Here is a 26,520-nt window from a genome sequence, read left to right on the forward strand (position 1 = left end):
CATAGATGACAGTCCTTTACTTACTTCTCGACTCACTCATTGAGATGTGGAAACCAGACCTGGTCTCGGAGAGCTCATTTTGTGGCAACGATTCCCCTATGTCCTCATGTCCTCGAAGGAAACGAATCTCTTCTGCTGCTTGTAGAAGAGATTTGTTTCCTTAGAACGTGTTCCGTTTTCCAAGGTTCAGGAGACCGCAGATGTGGCTCACGTGATTATTATTACATATAGCAGGACTGCAATTCCTTAGCGACGCATTTCTAAGATTTCAAAGACCGCTGATGCGGCTGCTCGTCATCCGTCTTTCATTTCATGTGATTTGATGTGCAGTGACTACATACCACACCCTGGAACATTGGAACAATAGATTCGCCAAGTGATTGAAGAACACAGGGATCGCGGCTGCGGTCTGTCCTGTAATCGTGCAACCAACTTGATTAATTCATAAAACAATCATTTGCCCCACTTCACTCACCACGTCCTGATGAAGACCCCGCCTTTAAGGTCTTACTTGTGCCTAACACTAAGGGGTCGAAACGTCGACGATACCTACCTGAACCAGCTTGCGCTCCCAGCAACAAATAGAGCAATACTTATGTCGCTGGCATGGTTTTCTGGACATTCCATTGAGCATTGAGTGCTTTGACTGTACTACTGGCTATTCCTTTAAGCCAGATCGACCTGTTGTATATATTTTAAGATGCATTAATTGCTTTTTGTATAAATGATTTACTTTGCACATCCCTTCCTCATAGCCACATCCCCCTCACCCACCATTCCCAATCCTGGGGCACTATTACAAACATTTGACTGTGAAGAATATACTGCATTGAAAAGCACATTGTGATTAAATAACAGTGTGACAACTCAGTTGTGTATACGTATTTATATCCTTGCAATATTGTTTGTTACGTACAGGGAACCACTTTTCTATGTTTTAAACAGGGCCCGACAGGCCCTAGCGTGCACCAGGCAATCCCCCGGTGGGCTGCACGGGTGTGGGACGGTTTTGGGCCCTGGGGGCCGTTTTTGTTACAGGCTGCAAAATCGGCCCTGTAACAAAATCGGCCGAAACCGGCCCTGGCAAAGAGCTCGGGGGCATCCCCAACCCCCCGGGGTGGGGGGGCTAGGGGTTGAGGAGGGACGGGCGAGCTCTTTGCCAGGGCCGGTTTTGGTTCAGTCCGGCCCTAGTTTTAAAAGCTATTGAAACCCCTGATCCACTGATGTATGCTTGTTCAAATTAGCATTGTACCTTCAATGTTTTGAGAGTGTGGAAGGCTGCATTGGTCTTCGGTGAAAGTACGTGAGCCAATCGTCAAAGGAGGAGCGGTGAATGTTTTTCTAGTACATCGATTTCCTGTTAGGAGAAAGTGTATGGAAATTACAATGATTGTGTCTGATCCATACTGAGTGGTAACCCTGGCTCAATACGGTAATGGAAAGACTTGCCTGTGTCTTTTAAATTCTTTGACTTGTTGAGATGTCCCGAATTGCACGGTCACTTCCTGGTTGAACATCTCAAAGCCGGCACAATTCCTTGGGGGCTTCAGGTCAAGAATGTCCCAATAATATTCACAGATGACCCGCATTATAAAAAAACAAAGTAACTGTTTCCTTCCACTGTAGGTGGTCCCAACAATTTGATCTCAGTGCTGCCAGCAGGTCTAACGTGTATCATTGGCTGGTCTAGTTTGAGTGGTTAAGGGGCTGGGTCACAAGGCGTAGTCAAAACCTGTGATTTCTAGGCCATTACAACTGTAAGGGGTATGCGATATTTAGGAATGTTGTGGTTTATGCTAATGTGTTAGCAGGAAATTTGAATACCTCTGAACAGCCTGCATATATGTTTCTGTCGTTTTTGATGTGGGAGGGATCACTTGGATTGTGAATACCTCTGGGAAAGGATGCACATGGTTTCATGTCGCTTTTGAGGGTGGGGGAAAATGGAGCAAATGAATTCCTATGAAGGGTATATATATGTTCATGCCATTCTGCTGCTAATGGTTTGACAATTTCATATAACTGTAAAGCATATATCCAATGTGTATGTCGTTTTGATTTCAATGTGTGCATGTAATACAAAAAACAGTGTTTTATACATGCAGTATGGACTCTTTTTGTAGTGTACTCAGTGTGTGGCAGGGTGGTGCTGTGCCTATGCTTTACACTTTTGGATAAGCCTAACTGCTCCATGCCACGCTACCAGAGGGTGAGCACAGGTTATCTGACAATTGCATCGTCCTCATCCTATCTTGTATAGTGTATTCTGTATGCCTTTAGTGTGTTCCACCTAGCCAGAAACCACTGGGTCTAACATTGACCCTTACTGGATTACTACTGGAATCGGGGGACCTCATTGAGACAATATTGGAAGTTGGAGACCCCCGGGTTAAGTAATTTCTATAATATAAACCTCAAAATGATACACACAAATACGTAAACAATCGTACACCAAATAAATGCTCAAATTTTGAAATATTTTGTTTAATTCACAATCAAATACAGAAAAAGTTTTCACATGTTTAATTTTGCTTCTCTCTTTTTTGCTTACTGTATTAACTTTGATGTATTAATTTTAAATATCATTTAATTTTATAACACAGTGGCAGACCCCCTGATTAGGCCTCGCGGACCTCCTGGGTCCTCAGACCGTACGTAAAGAGCCACTGATCTAAACCGTTAAACCAGATTTGTATTATGGAGCTGTCCAAGGTTCCAAAATCAAATAGTATTGTTCAGGAGCAGAAAGGGAATTGCGCGGAGATGTAAGGCAGAGACCAGAGGTAGACCAGACTAGGGCCTACATAAGGCAGCAGCGCCTGCATTGCCTTAGTAACAGGTTAACATAGCTTGTATTGTGCGGATATCAGCGAAATTACACAAAAATGTCCTCTGCAGCTACCCTTGGTGGCAGGGCATTAAGTGGAAAGAAAAAATGGGTGTCTCTCAGAGGGGCGTGGTCAATGTAATTAAGGAGCGGCTTTTAACATGTAAGCGAAAAATCTGTGCTTAGATAACTTTCCAGCCCGACTGGTATTTTGCTGCTTCTGTCATTGCATCCAGACATATAACACAACAAGTAACATTACACCTACAACAAGCCACGACTATTGGCTTTGTCAATGGTTGTTAGTTGCATAAGTAATAACTATGAATTTGTTGCATATATGACAATCTTTCAGTTCTGAAATGATGAGACTGCGAAAGAACTTTAAAGGGTCTCTTTGAAGTTACCTGAAGGGCGGTACTGCAGTAGAGTTAAAAAAAATCATCTGGAGGGATGAGGGCAAAAATAGAGAGCCCGATAGGGACCCTTCTCAACACCGCAGGCCTCATTTATGAGGCCGTGCGTCACTTTTATGCCGCCGGTGCATCACTTTTTGTGACGCACCAGCAGCGTAAAATATGTGCCTTGTTGCACCAAATTTACAAAGTGACGCATCTAGGTACATGCGTCACTTTGTAAACCCCTGCGCTACATTATACCTACGCCAGGTATAACGTATGCAGGGGGGCGTTCTGACGCAAAAAAAGGTCATAGAAGTGACGTAGTGAAATCTATACGATTTCACTGTGCCACTTCTAGGACTCAAATGCGTCAATTTCTTACGCCTGCCTCACAGCACAGCACTGACACAGGCCCTTTCACATGGGGCTTGCCCCATGTGAAAGGAGACATTGCTGCGTTGTGTCACTTTTGTGACACACTCCAGCAATGCGTCACTTTTGAGCCTACAGATACATCAGAAATACTGACATATCTGTGACTCCTTGCACAATAATGCTTCATACTGTAAATATGACGCATCATTGGTGTCGCAAGGGTGGTGCAGTGAAAAGTGACGCATCGCTGTTTTCTCGCAGCGATGTGTCACTTTTCATAAATGAGGCCCCTGCTTTTTAGAACTGGCGGTGCTCAGCACCGGCAGCACCCGGCCCACTTAAAGCCCTGCTCGGTGGGTATTTTTTATTGCGTGCTTAACAGTGCTGAGCACAGTGATGGGGTGAATATGTTTTCATGCTAAACGTTCTGTTTGTGTTTATTTTAAATACAGTAGAGCAAATACAAGCCTCTGTTTAATCTACAAACCCGTGTCTCCTATTCTATAGGATTATTTGGTCTCTTGTATGTTCGTAAAATTAAGCCATTGTCAAGAATGTATGCCTGTAAAACTTACAGTTTGTCCTTAAAGTTTGTAGTTAGTGTCCAGGTTTCGAATTCATATCCAAGAATCAGGATGGGCGCGCCGCTGGGTAGAGAAAGCCATAAATAAAAATACTAAATATTAAGGCTAGTAAAGTATGGATGTATTTTGTGGGTTGTATATTGCAGTGTTGTTGCGGTATTATTGTCACATGGTGGAGCTGTAAACATGTATTACAATTTTTTTTTAAAGCTTTATTATCGCAAATTAACAGAACTCAGTCATCTGTTCTGGGAGGATGAAATGGCGAGTCACTGATTGCTTTACATTCTGTGGACGCCGTGACTTTTCTGCAGCTATTACTGAGTAGTGAAGCACTACAGGCCAGTGGCCACCAGGGGGCCTTAGAACGCCAGACGGCTTAGAGATTTCACAGTGGGGCGGGTTGCGCGGGACATGGAGAAGTGAGGGGAGTCTAAGCGAAGGGGAGGGAGGGGGGAGAAAAGAATAGAAGAGCGGCTTCATAAGCTTGTATGGGGATCTAAAGAACACTCAAACCAGCGGGGGAAGCAGGCAGCGACAGCTACAGTCAGTGGGTTCACTCCGAAAATGCATTTTCTCCTTAGTGTGTGAACTTTTGTCCTCGCATACCTGACTGAGGCGCATTGAAGACTTAAACAAGGCACCATCAGTTGCTGTGCTTTCGACGTTTCGCTGCTGGGCATCTCGCTCTTTAGACCGCCTGCGCGCGGGCTCCTGTGTCGCCTGCGAAGAAAGGAAAGCCAAGGCCTCATCAAACTTTTTTTTGCAAACTTTTTTGTGTGTGGAGAACGCAGCATGTTGTTTGCTTGGTGGGTGTTTCATGGCCTCGTCCTGCTCCCAGGAGACAGCATGGCTGTCAGCGGGGACACCGAGGCGTCCGAAGTTGCCTCGGTTATGAGGCAGACTGACGTCCCGTGGAGCACGGGTCCACAGACGGAGGCAGAGATGTTTCTGGATAACCGAGGGGCGGGGAGTCAGTCAGTGGAACCACCAGGGCAATACTGGCTTCAGATGAGCAGGTGGCAGCCGCGGGGGGCCCCAGACAACTCGGGGACCCTGCTGCGCGCGCGGAGAGGTGCAGAGGACGACGATGCCAAGGCCGTGCAGCAGTATGAGCCGAGGGTGAGAGCCGAGTACCCTCGACTCATTGACGCGGGCCACCTGAGGCCTACCAAGCCACTGCTCACGTCCATCACAGACCCGTCCAGAGTCAGGCATGGCGGGGCCTCGGAGACCGACAAGGCCGAGAGGGGACCCCCGGGGAACCGAACCACGACCGGCCAGAAGCGCCCGCAGGTGCAGAATCCGCTCTACCCCATGACGGAGAACTCGTACAGCGCCTACGCCGTGATGCTGCTTTCACTGATCGTCTTCGCCGTGGGCATCATCGGCAACCTGTCCATCATGTGCATCGTGTGGCATAACTACTACATGAAGAGCGCCTGGAACTCCATCTTGGCCAGCCTGGCCTTCTGGGACTTCCTGGTGCTCTTCTTCTGCCTTCCGGTTGTCATCTTCAACGAAATCACCAAGAAGAGGCTCCTGGGAGACATATCCTGCAGGGTCGTGCCCTACATGGAGGTAAGGAGGGTGCAACATGCAGTGACATCACAGACGCAAGTGCAGTACTGTAGTGCTGCCACAGCCCATCTATCTCTATGTCCACATGTTCAGTTTCGCATGTAGTCCCATGTCCCTGCTGGCAGATCTGTCTAAGCACATAAGGGTTCAGAGAACATGATGTGTAGTGACCAGACCAGGATTCTTAGTTTAGCCAAACAGGGAAGATGGGATTAGAAAACTGGTCTTGCAGGACCAGAACTAGCAAGTTTGCTACTAAAAAAGAGCAACTAAGATATCTGATTGAGATCTTTGCTGAGAGGTGTGTGTCTGTAATTTACATGGTAGAGGTTGGAATCCTGGTAGGGCTGACTCTGACATTCATCCTTGAGTGGGTGATAAGCTGAGTGCCAGGGAGCTGAGTAGTAAAAGTACATGGTATTTACGCTTTTAAAAATCTGCAAAAATAAATGGAGGCCAGCAATATCTGAAATGCAGTTAATTTTCACATGAAACCACATCAGATACCAAGATATTATAAATCTGTGTGTTTGGGGGAGCCCAGCTGGGAGCTAAGTTCTTCAGCCCAGTTTATGACCGAGCCGAGTTTGTTGTCTGTTCATCGAGTATCCGACGGAGCTGCATTATTTTAGGTCTTGATTCAATAAAACGCAAGCAGTGGTGAGCATGATTCTCTGGTGGAAAGTGGGTCATGTAGGTAGGGGGTGGAAGTTCTGCGGGTGCGCGAGTGTGATGGGAGTGATGAAGAGAGTGATGCAGGGAAGGGAGGCCAAGTACCCAGTGACTGTGATTTGAAATGTTCAGGCTAGGAGGGATACAGAAAGCGCGGATGTTTCTGCGAAGAGATATGATAAAGTGACAGAATCAGTGCCTAATGTCAGTGTGCTGGGGAAAGGGTCACTCACTCTTACAGAGAGCAGGTGAAACCTGGTACCCCATGATAGGGATTCGCAGTGGAGATAAATATATGATGTGTTTGTGGGGTGAAGTAGAAGGGAATCAGCCCACGGTGGCTAGAGAAAGAATAGAGGGAGAGGGGGAGAAAGACCTTGTGGGGTGGGGAAGCATGAGTGTGTGCATGGGTGTGTTTGTGTGTGTGGGTGTGAGAAGGTAACATTGAGAAGGGAGCAATAGAAAGGCCTCGGTTCTGGGAGATGGGGAAAGATGACTATATTCCTCAGTCATCTATTACCCAACACACATTGGGTTGCTTATTGGTGCTTAACAACCTTAATGCACTTCATTTCTGAGCCATAGAAGGAAGGGTGAAAGGCTGCGAGAGGCCAAGTAGTGCTAGTCAGGCCCCATCCTTGTATTTCGATGGGAGTTTTATGCACATCTTCTTCCAGTTGTGTGCATGACTTGTAGGGGGTTCTGCCGAGCCGAGGCCTGGCCCAGCGTTGGCTGTTGTGCGGTTTTTGCAACTTTTGTGTGTATTGTGCAGAGTATCTGCTTGTAATAAAGCTTCAAAGAGCGGGTTTTCTTTAGGTTAACCGCCGCCATAGGCTTGTGGCTTAAACAGCAGAACTATCCCTAGGCTTCAGAATTTCATGTTGACTTAAGTGGTAAACAGCGGAGTTATCCCCAGAGAGCAGATATGGCGTTGGCATCAATCTTGAAGAGCAGCGCTTTCCTCGGTCAGAATTTCGTGTTAACTTAGCTATAAACAGCAGACCTATACCAAATATGCAATGCAGCAGGCTTATGTCTATGGAAGGCTATACGGGCTGTGACACATGGATCATTTGGACCAACTAATCCACTCCTCAGATCTGTGTTTGACCGCATGATCACAGATCCAAATCCTAGCAGGCTCACATAGCCTTTCATCCTCCCGAGGTTGATAAAATGACTACCACTGAATTGTTTAACACTAAACATCCGTTATCTTTCAATAGTGCCAAGAGGCCTCCTCAGAGTGAAGATGGGCTCTAGAAATATGTCTTTTTTTTAAGGCTGAGGCAGGGTCAAATATAAACCAGGCAGTATCTGATTCTGCCCCTGTCCACTGGAGGTTCATGGGTCTACCCTCCTGTTGGGAATTCTCATGATTCTCTTCACAAAACTGTAATCTGATCTTTTCTTCTAACTCATTACATGGATATTGTCGGTTCTTGCGTACAAGTATTCATCCTTGTTAATCGTATCTTACTCTCCTTTTTTAACTGAGTGGCGGCTTTCATACAGAGTCTTACAGACACACATGCGTGCACACTAGGCATGGGCAGAACTCACAGTTACATAACTCGGCGAGATTCCGCGGAGTTCCACCAACAGGCAGAAATATGCACGTGGCACTGCTCGCGCTGCTGCAATTAAGCTCGAGTAGGGCAAGGAGCATTGAAAAATCATGGCTAACTGCACCATGTGTTGTGCATGAGTGCACGGTCATTCAAGTTTTTTTTGCTGCCGCTCGCGTAGAAAATCTACTCAAAAAGCATTCCTCTGAACGCAACCACCTGCGACCGCCTGCATTAGAAAATGGCACAAGGGGACACCAAATTTCGCTTGCACTCACATTTCTGGAGCCTTACAGGGAAACATGCAGGCATATGGAGATTGGCGGAATTTGGCCGGAACTCCACATTCCAAGAGTAACATGGAGTCACCAAATTCTGCCAACTCTGCGGGCCATTCCACTTAGTCTTAGTACCCACATGCACATAAAACACATACATCAAATAAGAATGTGCAGAAGGGCAAGCTTCCCATACACATGAGCATTATAAGAAGGCCGCATCAGTGCAAACTTCTTCAACAGGTAGAGAATGTGTAGTAGAAGTGCAAGAATCCCTCACTTAACAGGACAATGATTGTACGGTCTTAGTCTCACACCCTCAAGTCTTGCAAGCACAGTAGAAAGTCCAAGTGCAGCATGTGCAACAGTAAAGGCATTGGCAGCAGTGCATTATTTTTGCAAATACAAAACAAATATACTGTGTGTAGTAGCAGTGTAAGTTTCCTTCAGGTACACAGAAAATGTGAAACACAGAATGGAGTAGCACTGCTGCTTCTCTCACATACACAGAACGTATTTAGCACAGGCAGTAACACATACACCGAAAGGACACAATGCTCGCAGGAGCAAGGCAAACCTAGCACTGAGAGTTTGTGTGTATGAGGGCGCAGAAAGATGTGTGCTACCATGTATGGCTGAGTTCTAAAATGTTTCTGTAGTGGTTTGTGAGTGCAGGGCGTGTGAGTGTATGAAGTTAACAATTTGTCTGCTGGTATGGGCTGTGCTGATGGTCTATTGTATTGGAGTGAGGGCAGTGCTTCACTTGAGCAGGTGGTTGCCAGTGGGGGCCACAGGTACTCAACTTTTGGGGAACCAACAATAACTTTTTTTGTATTGGACATTTACCAAGAGCAAGAGAGAGAAAAAAACAAATGGAGAGACAGAGGAGAAAAATCGTCATAACTGGGAGAAAGCAGGAACCTGCAAGAGTGAGATAAAGGTTCAGAGAATATCTGGTAGGTGGAATAAAGAGACTTGCAATGGAATAAAGACTATGCAGCCTTGGTGTTCGGGGCACCAGTTTTTTAAATGTCAATGGCTTCTGAGCAAAGCTTACAAATGAAGCACCCAGTGTGGGTGACCATGAGTTGGAAAAATGGTGTGTAAGACAGTGGTGAGGTGATGGTGATTGTGATAGAGTGTGAAGAGATGTTGAAAACACACCAAAAAGGTTCTGGGTGTACTTGGCCACGTTATATAAAATGAATATTTTGAAGTGTCAACTCTTTAAACAGCAGAAACTCTAACAAAGGAGAAAGGCAGGAATGTAGCCAGCTTTCAGACAGTCTCTTGTGAGGGACTGGGCCTAGTACAGTGATGAAGATGTGCAGAAAGATAGGGAAGGACGGAGGAGCACAAAGGTGAGGAGAGGGGCAGAGGGGAAAAGGTGATAGCCGAAGAAGAAAGTGCAGTGTATAAGTTAAAAGGAAGAGCAGAGAACTGCGAGTCCCTGCCAGGCTATATGTAGTGTACCACAGCAAAGTAGTTCTAAGGTGGGGACTGAACAGCAAGGTTGTAGAGTTCCCTGCATTCCTGGGACACACAAAGAGACTCGAAAGCAGAGTTGGTGGGAGCCAATCCCCAAAGGAAGCAAAATGGACAGGCCAGGCCTGGGCAAGTCCTGAAAGCCCCCTGATTCTTGTCTGCATGGCCCAACCAGTGGCCAGAGTGGGACCACAACAGTGGGGATGAACCAGGGCTGGGCCACAGTGTTCTTGGATCAGGGCACTACGCCCAGTGGCGGATATATTTTCCCATATTATGTTCTTGTTTACAGTGATTGGCAACATGAGCTCTGCTTTCACACACATAGGATATTTGAGAAGTCCTCTTACGTCCCGCTGTGTAGTCCATCTTTTGCAAATCACCACTCAGATAGTTTGTGCCAAAATATAAAAAAAAGTAGGTGTTCCCATTCTTCTGCTTTAGAACATGGTCAGATAGTTGTTCCGCATGACATACTGTGTCATCACTGTGACACGCCTCCATTAACTTGCAAGATATCTTCCCACCCCCAAACACACAGAGCTCCACTTAAGAGCAACATTTCACTATGCGTTCCTGGCACATAGTGGAGACCTCGCTCCCTAGAAGAATAGTGTATAGACTGTTAAACCCACAAAGGGAGACAATGCACTCAGTAACTGATCCCACAGACATATCCGATGATGATATGTTAATGTCGGCCCAGAATCTCAAACTCAGCTTCAGCATCGGGCTGTTGGAGGTCCCAGGCACATCTGTCGTGGGGACGCAGATCCAGTGAGCCCCATCTTTGTGACTTTGTGACTCTTTCTAGTCCTCCTGCTGGGTAGCATTTGAACCAGGATCTCTTCAAGGTCAGAGGTCAAAGGGCTTATGATGGGATAAAGGAAATGAAAATGGCCTCAGACAGAAGAAAGGAGCACCTGCAGGGGTTCTATGTGCTTTGTTCTGGTTTTGACAGTAGTCCTATTCATGGCATAAGGTGGCTGCTTTTGTAAAGTCGTGGGAATGTTAGTATATTGTAAGTAAGCAGGGATACTGATGAAGATTGAGCCCTGGCATGGAGGGGCATCGAGAAAACGGCATCAGACTTTCCACTGGAAATCCCCCTATTCATAGCCAACCACGAATGTATTATTAATCACAAAGAGCCATGCTGCATCACTGTTGCCTGTTGTCTGTACTGCCCTAATTACATGTGGCCGCTTACCATGGACGTCATGCTGGCTTCTTTAATCTGGTTTAACTAACCCCTCTGCCCATGCCCTCTGCACACACAATACAGCTCAGTATATAATACCTCGAAATTAATATGTTTCTACTCCAATGAAAATGCTCTTTATACACGCTGCTCATTGGAACTAGTTCTGTTCTATTTGAAATACTTAAAATACAACCAAATACATCATTTGATTCAAGGTTGCTACCAAGTTGGTATTTTTTATTTGTTATGCAGTGCATTAAGCTGTACTTAATAGCACATTTATTTGGTGAATGGGAGGAAAAGCACTGGCAATGTCAATAGAGTTGACTATTGTACCGTGTGCTTTTGACTTTGCCAATACTTGTCTGTGTACCAGGAAACATGTGCAGGTAAAACCATCTGATAAAAATTATGTTCCAGAAAAGTAAGGGTTGCTTTCTTTCCTTTCGCACACCTTTTTGAGATGCTTTTGTCATCACACAATCCCCAGTGGTGCCACACCACCTGCTGACTGATTATATATATATATATATGACTGCCATGTTGGAATGGTTAAACAAAAATAAAGTACGTGGAATGCCCTTCTAAGATAGCCTTCATATTTATAATCAGTTTGCGAGGGGCAGGGAAGTATTTGGAGCAAGAGCTGACAGAAAATTAAGCAATCTCTTTTTATGTTTCATCTACCTTTCGTATGGTTTTGTCAGAGTCCATTTCACAGTGCTTTTGGGCCTCTTGCAGACTGTAAGATGGTCCCTCGTGCATTTCAGCAGATGGAGAATTACACACCTAAACATTCAGTAGAAACATAGTGAGACTAAAATTCTGTGGTGGGCAAACTCAAGATGTCATTGGCTGTGTGTCCAGCCAATGGCAGATGGGTCCAGTTCAAAAGCAACCAAATGCTGTACCTGGCTGACCTAAAGCCTTTGAAGTAGGTATTGCATATATTATATGTCACACTTCAGGCCTTTTTAACATGGAAAATCAAAACATGAGTACTTTTAGCACTCAAATACAAAATAATATTAGTAAACAACTGGGGAAACACCAATTACCTTAGCATATGTGCATGCTTCAGCGTACTGTCCGTTCCAAAATACAAATATCGAAATGACCAACAATTTCTGCTTTAGCAACAACATATGCTCTGTGGACTCAGCTTTTCATCCTTTGGAGGTTGATAAAACGAATTTCAAGTTGAGTGATAGCAAAACTTTTATTAACAAGCATCGGCAATGTCAACATTGAGTCTTGATTTCAACTTTAGAAACCTACAGTGTAAACCAAAACAATGCAGATGCATTTGAAAAAAATGCATCTATAAAAAATTATATAATGTCCGACAGTTCAGTGTACGTTTGACATATATAATAGTCTCTCATGCAGTGTAATATAAGCACATCCTGGCAGGCTTTATAATGCACCAGACAGCTAACCGGACGCAGCCAGAGAGCAGTAGCCCTCTGGGAGGGACCGAAGCCCACTCTGTATACTTTAATGAGTTGACAGCAATAGGCAAGGCAAACATCTCCCCTGTCATGCCTGGAATCAAGCTAGCCGGGCTGAAGAGAGGTGTTACCTCGAAACCGGGCCGGTCCTCGGATGCTTGTTTCCGTTCTGGGAAGGACATGGCTTTTGTAGTTCGGACTGGACTGTTCCCATGGGGCACAGGGTCAGCGCTGATTTGCATATCGCCATTGTCTAACCCAGGGTGGTGTGGAGTGGAAAAACGATGGATTTGGGCCCAGATCTTTGGACTGGGGTGAATGTGTGACATTGATCCACATTCTGTCCATCATTGTTGTGTTTGCAGTTACCGCTCTAAGTGTACTGGGGATGCTCAGACGTGAGTCCCAGGCACTCCACACCACTGGAATCAAGCTAGCCCGGCTGAAGAGAGGTGTTACCTCGAAACCGGGCCGGTCCTCGGATGCTTGTTTCCGTTCTGGGAAGGACATGGCTTTTGTAGTTCGGACTGGACTGTTCCCATGGGGCACAGGGTCAGCGCTGATTTGCATATCGCCATTGTCTAACCCAGGGTGGTGTGGAGTGGAAAAACGATGGATTTGGGCCCAGATCTTTGGACTGGGGTGAATGTGTGACATTGATCCACATTCTGTCCATCATTGTTGTGTTTGCAGTTACCGCTCTAAGTGTATTGGGGATGCTCAGACGTGAGTCCCAGGCACTCCACACCACTGGAAGCAAGCTAGCCGGGCTGAAGAGAGGTGTTACCTCGAAACCGGGCCGGTCCTCGGATGCTTGTTTCTGTTCTGGGAAGGACATGGCTTTTGTAGTTCGGACTGGACTGTTCCCATGGGGCACAGGGTCAGCGCTGATTTGCATATCGCCATTGTCTAACCCAGGGTGGTGTGGAGTGGAAAAACGATGGATTTGGGCCCAGATCTTTGGACTGGGGTGAATGTGTGACATTGATCCACATTCTGTCCATCATTGTTGTGTTTGCAGTTACCGCTCTAAGTGTACTGGGGATGCTCAGACGTGAGTCCCAGGCACTCCACACCACTGGAATCAAGCTAGCCGGGCTGAAGAGAGGTGTTACCTCGAAACCGGGCCGGTCCTCGGATGCTTGTTTCCGTTCTGGGAAGGACATGGCTTTTGTAGTTCGGACTGGACTGTTCCCATGGGGCACAGGGTCAGCGCTGATTTGCATATCGCCATTGTCTAACCCAGGGTGGTGTGGAGTGGAAAAACGATGGATTTGGGCCCAGATCTTTGGACTGGGGTGAATGTGTGACATTGATCCACATTCTGTCCATCATTGTTGTGTTTGCAGTTACCGCTCTAAGTGTACTGGGGATGCTCAGACGTGAGTCCCAGGCACTCCACACCACTGGAATCAAGCTAGCCGGGCTGAAGAGAGGTGTTACCTCGAAACCGGGCCGGTCCTCGGATGCTTGTTTCCGTTCTGGGAAGGACATGGCTTTTGTAGTTCGGACTGGACTGTTCCCATGGGGCACAGGGTCAGCGCTGATTTGCATATCGCCATTGTCTTACCCAGGGTGGTGTGGAGTGGAAAAACGATGGATTTGGGCCCAGATCTTTGGACTGGGGTGAATGTGTGACATTGATCCACATTCTGTCCATCATTGTTGTGTTTGCAGTTACCGCTCTAAGTGTACTGGGGATGCTCAGACGTGAGTCCCAGGCACTCCACACCACTGGAATCAAGCTAGCCGGGCTGAAGAGAGGTGTTACCTCGAAACCGGGCCGGTCCTCGGATGCTTGTTTCCGTTCTGGGAAGGACATGGCTTTTGTAGTTCGGACTGGACTGTTCCCATGGGGCACAGGGTCAGCGCTGATTTGCATATCGCCATTGTCTAACCCAGGGTGGTGTGGAGTGGAAAAACGATGGATTTGGGCCCAGATCTTTGGACTGGGGTGAATGTGTGACATTGATCCACATTCTGTCCATCATTGTTGTGTTTGCAGTTACCGCTCTAAGTGTACTGGGGATGCTCAGACGTGAGTCCCAGGCACTCCACACCACTGGAATCAAGCTAGCCGGGCTGAAGAGAGGTGTTACCTCGAAACCGGGCCGGTCCTCGGATGCTTGTTTCCGTTCTGGGAAGGACATGGCTTTTGTAGTTCGGACTGGACTGTTCCCATGGGGCACAGGGTCAGCGCTGATTTGCATATCGCCATTGTCTAACCCAGGGTGGTGTGGAGTGGAAAAACGATGGATTTGGGCCCAGATCTTTGGACTGGGGTGAATGTGTGACATTGATCCACATTCTGTCCATCATTGTTGTGTTTGCAGTTACCGCTCTAAGTGTACTGGGGATGCTCAGACGTGAGTCCCAGGCACTCCACACCACTGGAATCAAGCTAGCCGGGCTGAAGAGAGGTGTTACCTCGAAACCGGGCCGGTCCTCGGATGCTTGTTTCCGTTCTGGGAAGGACATGGCTTTTGTAGTTCGGACTGGACTGTTCCCATGGGGCACAGGGTCAGCGCTGATTTGCATATCGCCATTGTCTAACCCAGGGTGGTGTGGAGTGGAAAAACGATGGATTTGGGCCCAGATCTTTGGACTGGGGTGAATGTGTGACATTGATCCACATTCTGTCCATCATTGTTGTGTTTGCAGACACCACAAATAACACCTCCAAAATACAGTTGAGTGCACGGTGTTCGCTAGAGAAATGGTCATTATCAATATCATATGACCGCCTGGTGTGGGCAGCATTTAGTATGGCAGGGGCACCGGTGGGTGGTCATCATTGTTCACACATCTGACCCCTCTGGATGCTTTTCAATAGCTTCTGTAATAATTTCAACTCAATATTTGTGCACCGACCATTATTATTATTAGGAGTAGTGTTAGTAGTTTTGTTGTTGTTGTTAATGATCCACCTCCCTTAGCCTCATCAGGATCAAATGTCACTCCATGTTACTGGTACTGCTAGACTGTAGCATCATCTCGTCATATCTTGAGGTGAAGCGCCACTGCTGGTAAGTCAGGAATATATTTTCGTTTATTGAAAGCAAGATAGTAAAGCCCATCTTTGTCGTTATTGCGAATTGCCCTTTGTGTTGAAAGTACACACTGTGCAGATATCGTTGATTAAGGTCTATACTTCGAAGTTGCCATTGAAGTGGGAGCAGTCCTTTGGTGTTATGGCAGCTCCACAATGGCTGCTGTCTCTGAAACACACTGCATGTGTTGAGGAGAAGCAGAGGCTACATAGGACTTAACTTTGTGCTGGACTATAACGTAAAAGTATTTTATTTCCGGAAAAGGTTCTAAATCCGAAGTGAACTAATCTGAAGAATTTCCTCAGCTTGTAGAATAACAACAGTGAAGAAAAAGGGGTGTAACGCAAAATGATGAGACTCTCTGCAGAATGTGTTGAGCAGCCCCTGAGTCTGATCTAAGATATATTCCAGTGGTGGCTCCTCTGCTAAGGTGGAGGAGTGTCACTCCACTGCTGCAAAGCAGAGAAAGAAAGAACAGATACAATGATAATAACGCAATGTTATTATTATTGTATTTGTTGCTGCTACACAGCTTTGCAGGGCAGGCGGGGCTGCTCTGTCTCAGAGCAGGAAAGGAGTGGTTTAGAGCAGGGGAGGAGTGGTTTAGAGCAGGGGGGGAGTGGTTTAGAGCAGGGGAGAGTGGTTTGCCCACTCTAAGTGCACATGACTATTTGGCCGGCCCTGTCGGGCAGATCAAACAGTCATGCGCACTTCACATGCATTCCATGCTGACTGCATTACAGCCTTCATGGAGAACATGCCCAGGCCCTCATTCTCTGACTGAGTGCCGATCCATGCGACTCAGCTCAATCACAACGCTGCATTGCAGAGTTGTGATTGGCTCAGGGGCGGAAGCATGGCTGATTCGTGTTCCGGCCCCAGAGAGGAGAAACTGAGATGACGAAGGAGAGAGCGGGAGAGCAGCAAGCAGGCACGTTTAAAACCTTTTTTTTACAACCCCTTATCCTCCCGACCTGGCCTGGACCTTCATTGGCTTTGGGCAGCAAGGAGGGCCATTGAAGGGTTGTGCCTTCACCAAAAATTGTTTGCCTCCTAGCTTTATAAGGGGGATTAAAAGTAAATAGCAAAATGGGGGACGAAGACGGGCTGCAACATCCAAAAATTTCGAAGTCATCGTAAATACCTGTTTTGTTTGATGAGGTGGAAATTCGGGCTCATGCGTCAGGCAGCACTGCAGCCTGGTGAGACCCCCTGAACAAATCAATGTGTTGTCAGACTTTGTAATTGGCACATACTTAAATCTGACTGCCAGCAATATTACAGTGACATGTTGCCTTTGACACATACTGAGGCCTTGCAAACCGTATTGGTGGTATTAGAGCCCAGAGTCTCACAGTTTTATGGCGAGAAGTTAAAGATCACGGATTGTTCAAAGCTGCATTGCACCCTGAATATCCAACTCAGAATATCAACAGACAATATGTTTTGAAAACATTGAGAACATATTGATAGGTAAGTAGGTTTAGATTTTCTGTGCTAACGCCGCATATATGTACCTATGCAGTACATATATCTTTGAGGTATGTGGATGTGGAGTTATGAATAGTAAAGGTATACTTCCCTTTATGCACTTACATTTTAATATTCCGTTCTCGATATTCTTGTACCATGATATTCTGGGGGTTGATATTCTCTGGGGGTTGATATTCAATAGTACGTCTTCAGACCACTATATCAGACAGGGGGGTCCTTGTGAGTAGAATAAAACAAGAAATCGGCATTCCATTACATTCTGAATGAGTCCTTCTGGCACAGGCTAAAGTAGGTGACCCTTTAGTGTTCTGCCAATAGGACTTGTCAGATTACCCCTATCACCGTGAAGCATGGGTATTGGCAAGGAAAAGGGCATCAAAGAATCAACTGCGACGGAAAACATCCTTGTATCTGCCATGCTTGTGTCGAGATGCCGGATCACCATAAGTGAAGGAAGTGGAGCCGAGCTTTAACAAATTGAAATGTATGTATACATCAATAAACAAATTACATTCAGTAGGTAGTTTTGTTGATGCAGTCTGGCCTTGGTGGTTGGCAGTGCCAGCAGCTGACGCCCCAGCCTTGGGCTGCAGAGGCTGGCCAAGTGAAACTACCAATAAAGGTCAAGCTCTTGCAGAGAGTAGGCATGGGCCCTCAGTCCTTTCTATACATTGTTATGGTCCTATGTCGACCTATGTCGTCCTATGTCGACCTCTTCCCTCAGCCACCCCCTTAGTGCTCGCCAGGCTGGGTTCAGGTAGTTGAGTCAAACAGAACTGAACCTTGCAGAGGGGGAACTGACTGCTAAGGGAGATAGGATTCAGATTACTCTACACTAGACCTACTGCCCTCCTCAAGTAGCAGCAAGCTACAACAGAGAGTTCATTGTGCACGGTCCTCTCAGACCCTCGCGCTCCAGCATGCCTTGTTCCCTGGTCATGCACCTGGAGCACAGGAAAATAAGGGGGTGATTGAGGACGAGAGGACAGCTTTGGTTTCAGTATCCGCCCTCCACTGTCGGAGGTGGGGGACAGGTTTCAAGTGTTGGAGATGCTCCCAGCAGGTGGCTACAAGTCAGCAGTCAGTGATTAATCAAAAGCTGTGCAAAAATATAACTTCATGGAGCTGGGAAGAACTAGCCACAAGCGAGAGCAGGGTTTAGCCAAGGGAAGGGACAAAGACCGCGAAAGTGAGACCGAGAGTAGGGCAGGAGACAGCAGACAGAGATGTACGGAGTCAAATCCGTGAGTTTCCTAGAATCAACCCCTGTACTCAGGGAAGGATGGAACTAATACTTTCAACTTTCATATGTTTCACTTCAATGTTAGGACTTAATATGATAAGTTATTGTTCACTAGTATTTGTATGTCTCAAAGCGGCCAATAACAGGCAATACGATTAACTCTACCATCCCACACTTGAGCACTTGTATAACCGACTATGTGTGAATTGCAGCCTGAGTTAGCCTTGCTGAGATTTGAAGCCAAGACATTAACATTGCGCCCACTGCTCTGCAGCAGACAGAATCACCTAGTAAGTTATGTTACCTACACTTTCCTTTATCAAGTGCCTTCATTGTTTTTAAACACGTATGAGCTATTTTCTCCCAAAACAATGAGCACAAGTTCTGTGCTAGAGAACAACTTGATGTAGTGAGTGGTTGTTGGAGGTGCTGTATGCTTAACATGGTCAGTGACGGCTACCGCCCCCTCCCAATGGACCCACACCAACCCGAACACAGACATGAAACATAATTGTCTTTGGAAGGCGGGGGATCCGAAGACCCCCCGGCCGTATTTATTAAGATATAAAACAATAAAAACTGTAATATAAAATATCAACATTTCCTATGCAAAATAACAGGATATTAGATACAATATTGTCAACAGGTATGAGAGGCTAACCTAAACAAACTTCTAATACAGATTGTTTCCTAACCGAATCTAACATCCTCATCTTAATTTTGCATACTAACATTTCTGGCCATATGGCAAGGTCGCTAACCGGTGTCAGGTCCCACTAGCTGCGCCTCCCCGTAGGTGCGCATGCGCAGCCGAGCCCGTTAATTACTCGGTCCCCGCCGTGAACTCCATTTACCCACTAAAGGAAGGCCCTTACTCTGTGCCATTCGCTGACGTCATGAGTACGCGCGGGGTGGCTACCGGCCTATGGGAAGCGTGACTCACCCACCCGCGCCCCTTTGAAGCACCAGTTGACCCTGCCCCTGAAGTTCTAGGAGGGGCCATTGGCCCCTCCCCCCCCTGGGCGGGCACCTTCGAGGATGATGCCGCCATCCCAGACCTTAAAATAGTTGCTCACCGGTCATGACCTTACCTCATGTCCAAACCTAATAAATACGACGACCTGTGGAAAAAGAACTAAAGGACAACTACACTAACTAAATCACCATGTCATGCCAACATTGTCGAATTACTAAGGGAAAAAAGGCCTAAACAAAATTGTAACCAGACATTATACATCAACACCACTTTGTAAACTGGGAAAAAAGGCCTAAAGAAAACTTACACAAGATATTTACACAATAAACCGGTATCAAACAATGCAAAACCAGGGAAGGTGGGTGGGGAAAAATCAGGCAGCCCCGAGCGCGGGGCACGACCAGTGTGGGGGAGCGTCCGGGCAACAAGGGCCATCCGAGCGCTCCCCCGCCTTTATTCCAGGGGCGCAGGGAGGGAGCAACACGCCCCCTCCACCCGCCCCTCCAGCAGCCCGCCCCCCCCTGACCCGGAAGTCTTCCTTCGCCTTCCGGGTCACGGTCGGGTGCCAGCCAATCGGTGGTGAGGCGCACACCCCCGCGTCATCACTGGACGCTGGGAGGTCACGCCCCACCACCGGGAAGCAGGAGGAGAGGGGGGTCGCCACACCGCCATGCAGGCGGGGGGGCCAATGGCCCCCCCTTTTCACATGGTCAGTGACGGCTACCGCCCCCTCCCAATGGACCTACACCAACCCGAACACAGACATGAAACATAATTGTCTTTGGAAGGCGGGGGATCCGAAGACCCCCCGGCCGTATTTATTAAGATATAAAACAATAAAAACTGTAATATAAAATATCAACATTTCCTATGCAAAATAACAGGATATTAGATACAATATTGTCAACAGGTATGAGAGGCTAACCTTAACAAACTTCTAATACAGATTGTTTCCTAACCGAATCTAACATCCTCATCTTAATTTTGCATACTAACATTTCTGGCCATATGGCAAGGTCGCTAACCGGTGTCAGGTCCCACTAGCTGCGCCTCCCCGTAGGTGCGCATGCGCAGCCGAGCCCGTTATTTACTCGGTCCCCGCCGTGAACTCCATTTACCCACTAAAGGAGGGCCCTTACTCTGCGCCATTCACTGACGTCATGAGTACGCACGGGGTGGCTACCGGCCTATGGGAAGCGTGACTCACCCACCCTTGCCCCTTTGAAGCACCAGTTGACCCTGCCCATGAAGTTCTAGGAGGGGCCATTGGCCCCTCCCCCCCTGGGTGGGCACCTCCGAGGATGATGCCGCCCCCCCAGACCTTAAAATAGTTGCTCACCGGTCATGACCTTATCGCCACAGGCCAGCATTGTTACCCGACGATCTGGCCTCCCCCCTTCCTACCCTAGAAAGGTCATACTCCCCTTACAAAACCTTTCTAACCATGCCAGTATATTCTTGGCCCACAGGACATTACCTTCCTCTGTCAAATGTACACCATCCCCCGCAAGTAGAAATGTTCCCCCCAAATACACCCATGAGGGATTGTCTGAAACCGGGGGGCTCGAAACAATTTGTCCAATTGCGTGTTGATCCTCTTTACCGAGTGATTCAACGCCTTAACCGAGTCCCCCCCTCGCCACTGCCACCGAGGTATAAGTTGAGACCAAACTACCGTGCAACCCGGGCATGTCTTGGCCACCCACCCCGCAGTGGAGATGATTTCCTCGATAAGGATGCGCCTACCTAGTTTGGCCAGATCATTCTCCCCCAGGTGAAGTATCACCACTGACGGGGGGGCGGGCTGCTGGGATAGGATTTTCTGAAAATAATCTCTGAACTGACTGAGACATCAACCCCCCCTCCCAAAGAAGGAGACTGAAAACCCCTTTTGCTCAGCCCTTTTCTTACTGTCACCTGAAAGAAAGACATTTTCAGCGCGCCTCACATAAGAGTGGCCCACAATCCAAGTCACCAATGTCTGTTGCTCCTTCTGTCGCTTGTGTTGAGCTGCTGAAATTCCTTGACGCCCCGCGGCAAGTTCCTCCCCCGCGTAACAGGTTTGAGAAACTGCAAAAAACGAGAAAACACCCGGCGTGAGTCCCTTGGTAGGTTACAACATGTCAATCCGTACATATCGCTTGTAACAGTCAGTAGACCATCTCCCAATTCTCTTAACTTTCTCAGCTGGGAGTCCCCTACTCACTGCTTCAGTTGCAGCCCCAATTCTAAAGGAGTGGGTACCAAATTCCTTGGGGTCCAAGCCTGCCTTCCTAACCGCCGACTCCAAGACTCTCCTAAACTGATACCTGGTCAATGGTGTCCCATCGGCGTGACTCAATAGTGCAACCCCCGCCGTCCCTTCCCGCTGCCTGCTAAAGACCTCTACGTGCGATACTGGGCAGCAAGGATTGGTCCGAACCCGGTGGAGCACTATGGTGTCCCCCTGTGCCTCCTGATCTGTTTTCGATCTTTGAATTGTTACTCACATTGTATCCTCCCTTATCTTGACGCAAGCACAGTGAAGGCCGCCCTGTTTGTCTCCTTTAGAAGCTGCTACCAACTCGCCTATTCTCAACGCCCCGTAGAATGCCAATGCAAACGCGGCTTTGAACAACAGTACTTCCCATGTTGAACTACAGACCTCATGCAGTGCTGACAATAAGGCTGCCAATCGCACTAGCCCTATTGGTTTTCTTGAATCTACAGAGTGTCCCTGCATGCGGCGCCAACCCCTCAAGGCTTTGCGTACTAGAAAAGTGTTAGTGGGGTCCCTCACGCCCTTGGCCTGCGCAAAGAAGGAAATCGCCGCCCTATGTCTGCTCGCCGTTGCCGCTGAGCGCCCTTCCTTGTGCATCTGTTCTAGGTAAGTCGCAAAGCTGTCGACTTGTGCCCACCTAACCTCCCAATCGCGCCCCAGGAATGTACAGTAAGACAAGAACACCCCTTCGTATGCTGTCTTGGTCCTGGGGCTAGGCTAGCTACCACGAGGTCCTGTAATCTGGGGCACCAATCCGCCAGAGTGCCGCCGGGAAATGCGCTGGCCAATGGTCTGCTGCAGGAAGCTGTTCCCTGAATACCTGCATTTTAGAGCGAGAAAGGGCATCAGCTGCATTATTGAGGACGCCTGGCACATGTTTAGCTCTGAAAACTACATTCCACCTTAAGCACTGCAGCACAATCTCCTTCATCAGGCGCAGTATGAATGGACAGCGTGCAGCCTGCTGGTTTATGCATTCCACCACACTCATGTTGTCAGACCAAAACACCATTGATTGATTACATAGGTGTTCTGGCCAGACCATCAATGCTACCCATATCGGGAACAATTCCAGGAAGCCGATGTTGGTGGTCAAACCCCAGGACCTCCATTCCCCGGGCCACTCTTGCGCAACCCATTTGGTCCCCAGGATGGCGCCAAAACCCACACTACAAGCAGCATCTGTCCACAAACCCAACTCTGCTGATGTGGTGGGGGGGCTGGACCACACCACCCTGCCATTGAAGGTCTCCAGGAATGCCGACCATATCCGCATATCCTGGCGAACCTCACATGACAACCTAGTGTGGTGGTGTTTCTCCCGTAGTCCTTTCATGGCCTGGGCAATGGAACGTGAGAAAGGGCGCGCCATGGGGATGACCCGCAATGCGAAATTCTGTTGCCCCACCAGCTCCTGCAATTGTTGCAGAGAGATCTTGTCTTTGAGTAAGCATTGCTGAAGTGCTGCCCTAAACTTAGAAACTTTGTCCCTGGGCAACCTGAAACACCCTTCCACTGAGTCTATTTCGATGCCAAGGAATTCTAAACACGTGGACGGGCCAACCGTCTTCGCCGGCGCCAGCGGAACCCCAAAAGCCCGCATGAGCACGCAAAATTCCTGCAATGCCCAGGCACACGCTCGAGTGCCCGCCGCCCCAAGAAAGAGGAAATCGTCCAGGTAATGCATGACCTGCTGATGGCCTGTCGCCTGCCTCATGACCCATTCTAGGAAAGAGCTAAACGTCTCAAAATATGCACATGATATGGAACAACCCATTGGCATGCATTTATCCATGTAAACTTTTCCCTCAAAAGTGAAACCCAGGAGGTGGTGATCCAAAGGATGGACTGGGAGGAGACGAAAAGCAGATTCAATGTCTGACTTTGCCATCAATGCCCCTAGCCCTAGTCCCCGCAGCAGTTCCACCGCCTGGTCAAATGAAGCGTATCTCACACTGCATATAGCATCATCAATTGCATCATTCAATGAGCCTCCTCTTGGTGCTGAAAGGTTGTGAATGAGTCTGAACTCTCCCTTCTCTTTCTTGGGTACAACGCCGAGCGGTGAGCACACAAAGTTAGGGACAGGGACATCCTGGAAAGGGCCAACTATTCTGCCCAGCGACAGTTCCTTCTTAATCTTGGCAGCCATGACTGCAGGATTATGTTTCACTGACAACTGGTTTTTACAATGTGCGCTGCCCGCGTACCCCCCAGCCGGGATCCTAAAACCTTGGGAGAACCCCTCCTGAAGTAGGGTAGCCGCTGTGTGATCCGGGTATCTGTTCAACCATGGTATCATCGCTAGGACATCAATAGGAGTGTGACCCATTAATCTGTCCCCTCTATTCTGGTTTCCTTCTCCCTCTCTGACCTTGATTCCCATTTTTGGACCTGCAAGTTGTTTCATGGTGGGATGGGTGACCGCAGATTCCGCAGGCATGTCTAAATCTACACGTGCCAACCGGTCTCGAGCAAGTTCGTTTATTGAAATCCCAGCACACCCTCCTCCTGTCTCTCCCCCCCCCTACTCCTTCCCGGGAAGTCATTCCCCTGCGCTGGCCGAAAGGGCTGCTGGGGTCTAGCAGAGAACACTTTGACCGTACCGGTGGACTGGGTCGTGCATGTATTCCCTGAGAACTGTTTATGCCAAGCCATTGAGTCAACCCTGTCCCATGTCAATGATGCATTAAACTCCTTGGATTTCCTAAAATTAACATCGTACTCTTTCCATGCGTCCCCAGGGTACTGCTCACTCCACCCCGCAATCCTACTCTGGTAGCAAGCCATTGCTGCATGTACATCAGGAGTGCGTTCAGTCGTGATAGCCGTAAAGACTGAGAAGGCCCTGAACCAATTAAGCAAAGTCTCTTCTACCCTGAATCTAGAACACTGCGCCCTCCATTCACTAGGGTGCATCCATTCCTTAAGTGTCTTGGCATGTTCCATCTCCCTATTATCCAGCAACAGGGAGAAAATATATATATACTTTCCCGCCCAAATCATCTCTTTTACAGTCTGGGAAACATGTTGCGCTAAATCTCCCCTCCCGGACGGCATTGACCCGTCACCCAAGAGAGGCAGAGCCACCTCCTTACCATTTCCGGACACTTGGGCCGGTACAACTCCGTTTCCGTTCAGCTGGGCGGCATTAGAACCTGTAAGGGGAGAAACAGAGGGCCCTGCAGCACTATCTGCGGCAGTCGCTGCTCTAATCTTTTCCAATAATTTCACCGCCTCCGCGGAATGATCTGATGCGCCCCCCCTCTGTAACCAAGGCAACACTGCCGCCACCCGTCGGAACTTATGGGCTAGTCGGCAGGGACGATGGCGTTCTCGGGGCTGGTGCTGGTACTACCGGCGTAGGGGGCGCAACAAGTACTGGCACTGGAACCACCTGTGCGGGAACCAGGGGGGCACCCGGGGGCGGTGCCGCAAGAGGGATTACCGGGGGCACGGCCGGGGCCTGTAGAGGCAATGGCGGCGGGGGAGCGGAAGGACCTGAGTGGAGCGTGGGAGCGGAGGAAACCTTCCTCGATCTCTTGGCCTTGCCCCTTTTAGGCGAGGTGGCGAAATCCCCCCTTGGTAAAGGGGGTGTAATGTGACGCTTGGGCCTAACTTGTGGCTCCGACGGACCATCAAGCCGTTCATTCATGCGGTCCATCCTTTCTCCCAACTCATCCACCTTCCCCAACCTCTTATCCATGGCGGTCATTCTACGCATCATGGCCTGCATCATTATCTCCATTGGTGACCTCTTTCCACCCCTTGCCCCAGGCATATTGCCGCCAAATGAAACTACACTCCTAATTAACGCCCCCTAGTGCACGTGTACACTTGTACCTGGTCAAAAGATGGAGGATGTACAAGGGGCTGTGAGCACCATGCAACTATGACCGCAACACACCGGCTTGCCCGATTGTCCGGGGCGAGTGAACTCTAACGTAAACCCACCCGGCAGCCACAAGAAGCTATGAAATGCAAGCCCCCCCCGCACTCCCCTTACGCGCCGTGGAGACCGGACACCACCCTGCGTTCGTCCAACGTCCAGAACCCGTGCGCTAGCAACTGCAAAAGGACACTACTGTCACCTAAAATGAAAGGCAGGTTACTAATATGCTTTGACGAATCGAAATTCGTAGAAAAAGGGGGGGGTCCACATTAATAATATGCTTTAACAGAGTAGAAACATAAAGAAACAGGTCCTTTGCCCAATGTGTGCTGCTAGGAGACAACGCGCCGAGAAGCGACCCGAGGGGGCTATGCTAGTGTAGGTAAGAGAACAAATGATGTTCCCAAATGCCCTTTGGATACCGAACCCCTTGCTTATAAATTCACAATAACACAGCTGCGATGCACATAGGTCTCTCTAGTGACACCTCCACTAAACCCAGCCCCCCGGAATCCTCAGCCGCTTTAACACTCACTGCAAAACTCTCTGGGTTAAGCATGAAATAAAACCCCTCACAGAAGAAATTGTACTACCAAGTATTCAGCCAGAGCCTCTATAACCTGTATTCCCTCTACTCTCCCATCCACCTGCTGCCCTGGACGACCCTGCTTGGTTTCACACTCGTGCAAGCTGCTACAAACACCACCGGATCCCCAGCCCGATCCCAGATGCTGCGTTGCCGCCCGCTTTACGCTACACAAATACGATCGAGCTTAGGCACCCACTGCTTGGCACCCCCCACCCAGCGCTTTCCCACTACCTTCTTGTCCGGTACGCGAGTGCAAACCAGCCCCTTACGACGCCGACCGCTATCGTTTTCCACTCCTTCCATGATCAAACCGGACTTTGAAGGCAACTCGTCCCGACTCGTTCTCCACTCCGTGTCCTGCAGGAAACAAAACGAGCTTGTGCGTCCCCTATCGGCGTTCCGACGAACGACGCCGCCCGCTGCCGCCTAACTCCAACCGGGGACCTGTAGGGAAATAAAAGAGATAATTAAAAAATCAGGCAGCCCGGAGCGCGGGGCACGACCAGTGTGGGGGAGCGTCCGGGCAACAAGGACCATCCGAGCGCTCCCCCCGTCTTTATTCCAGGGGCGCAGGGAGGGGGCAACACGCC

General features: G+C 48.4%; 1 protein-coding gene across 1 annotated transcript in view; it reads left to right on the forward strand.

Moving 5' to 3' along the window:
• The first annotated feature begins 4,689 nt into the window (after positions 1-4,689).
• Positions 4,690-26,520, forward strand: part of GPR37L1 (G protein-coupled receptor 37 like 1) — a 32,909-nt gene continuing 11,078 nt past the window's right edge. Inside the window, exon 1 of the mRNA XM_078644164.1 lies at positions 4,690-5,768. Coding sequence (XP_078500290.1) covers positions 4,983-5,768 — 786 coding nt within the window. The 5' untranslated portion in view covers positions 4,690-4,982. The remainder of the gene's footprint in view (positions 5,769-26,520) is intronic.

Source organism: Lissotriton helveticus, chromosome 5_1 (assembly GCF_964261635.1).
Source record: "Lissotriton helveticus chromosome 5_1, aLisHel1.1, whole genome shotgun sequence".
Classification (NCBI taxonomy): domain Eukaryota; kingdom Metazoa; phylum Chordata; class Amphibia; order Caudata; family Salamandridae; genus Lissotriton; species Lissotriton helveticus.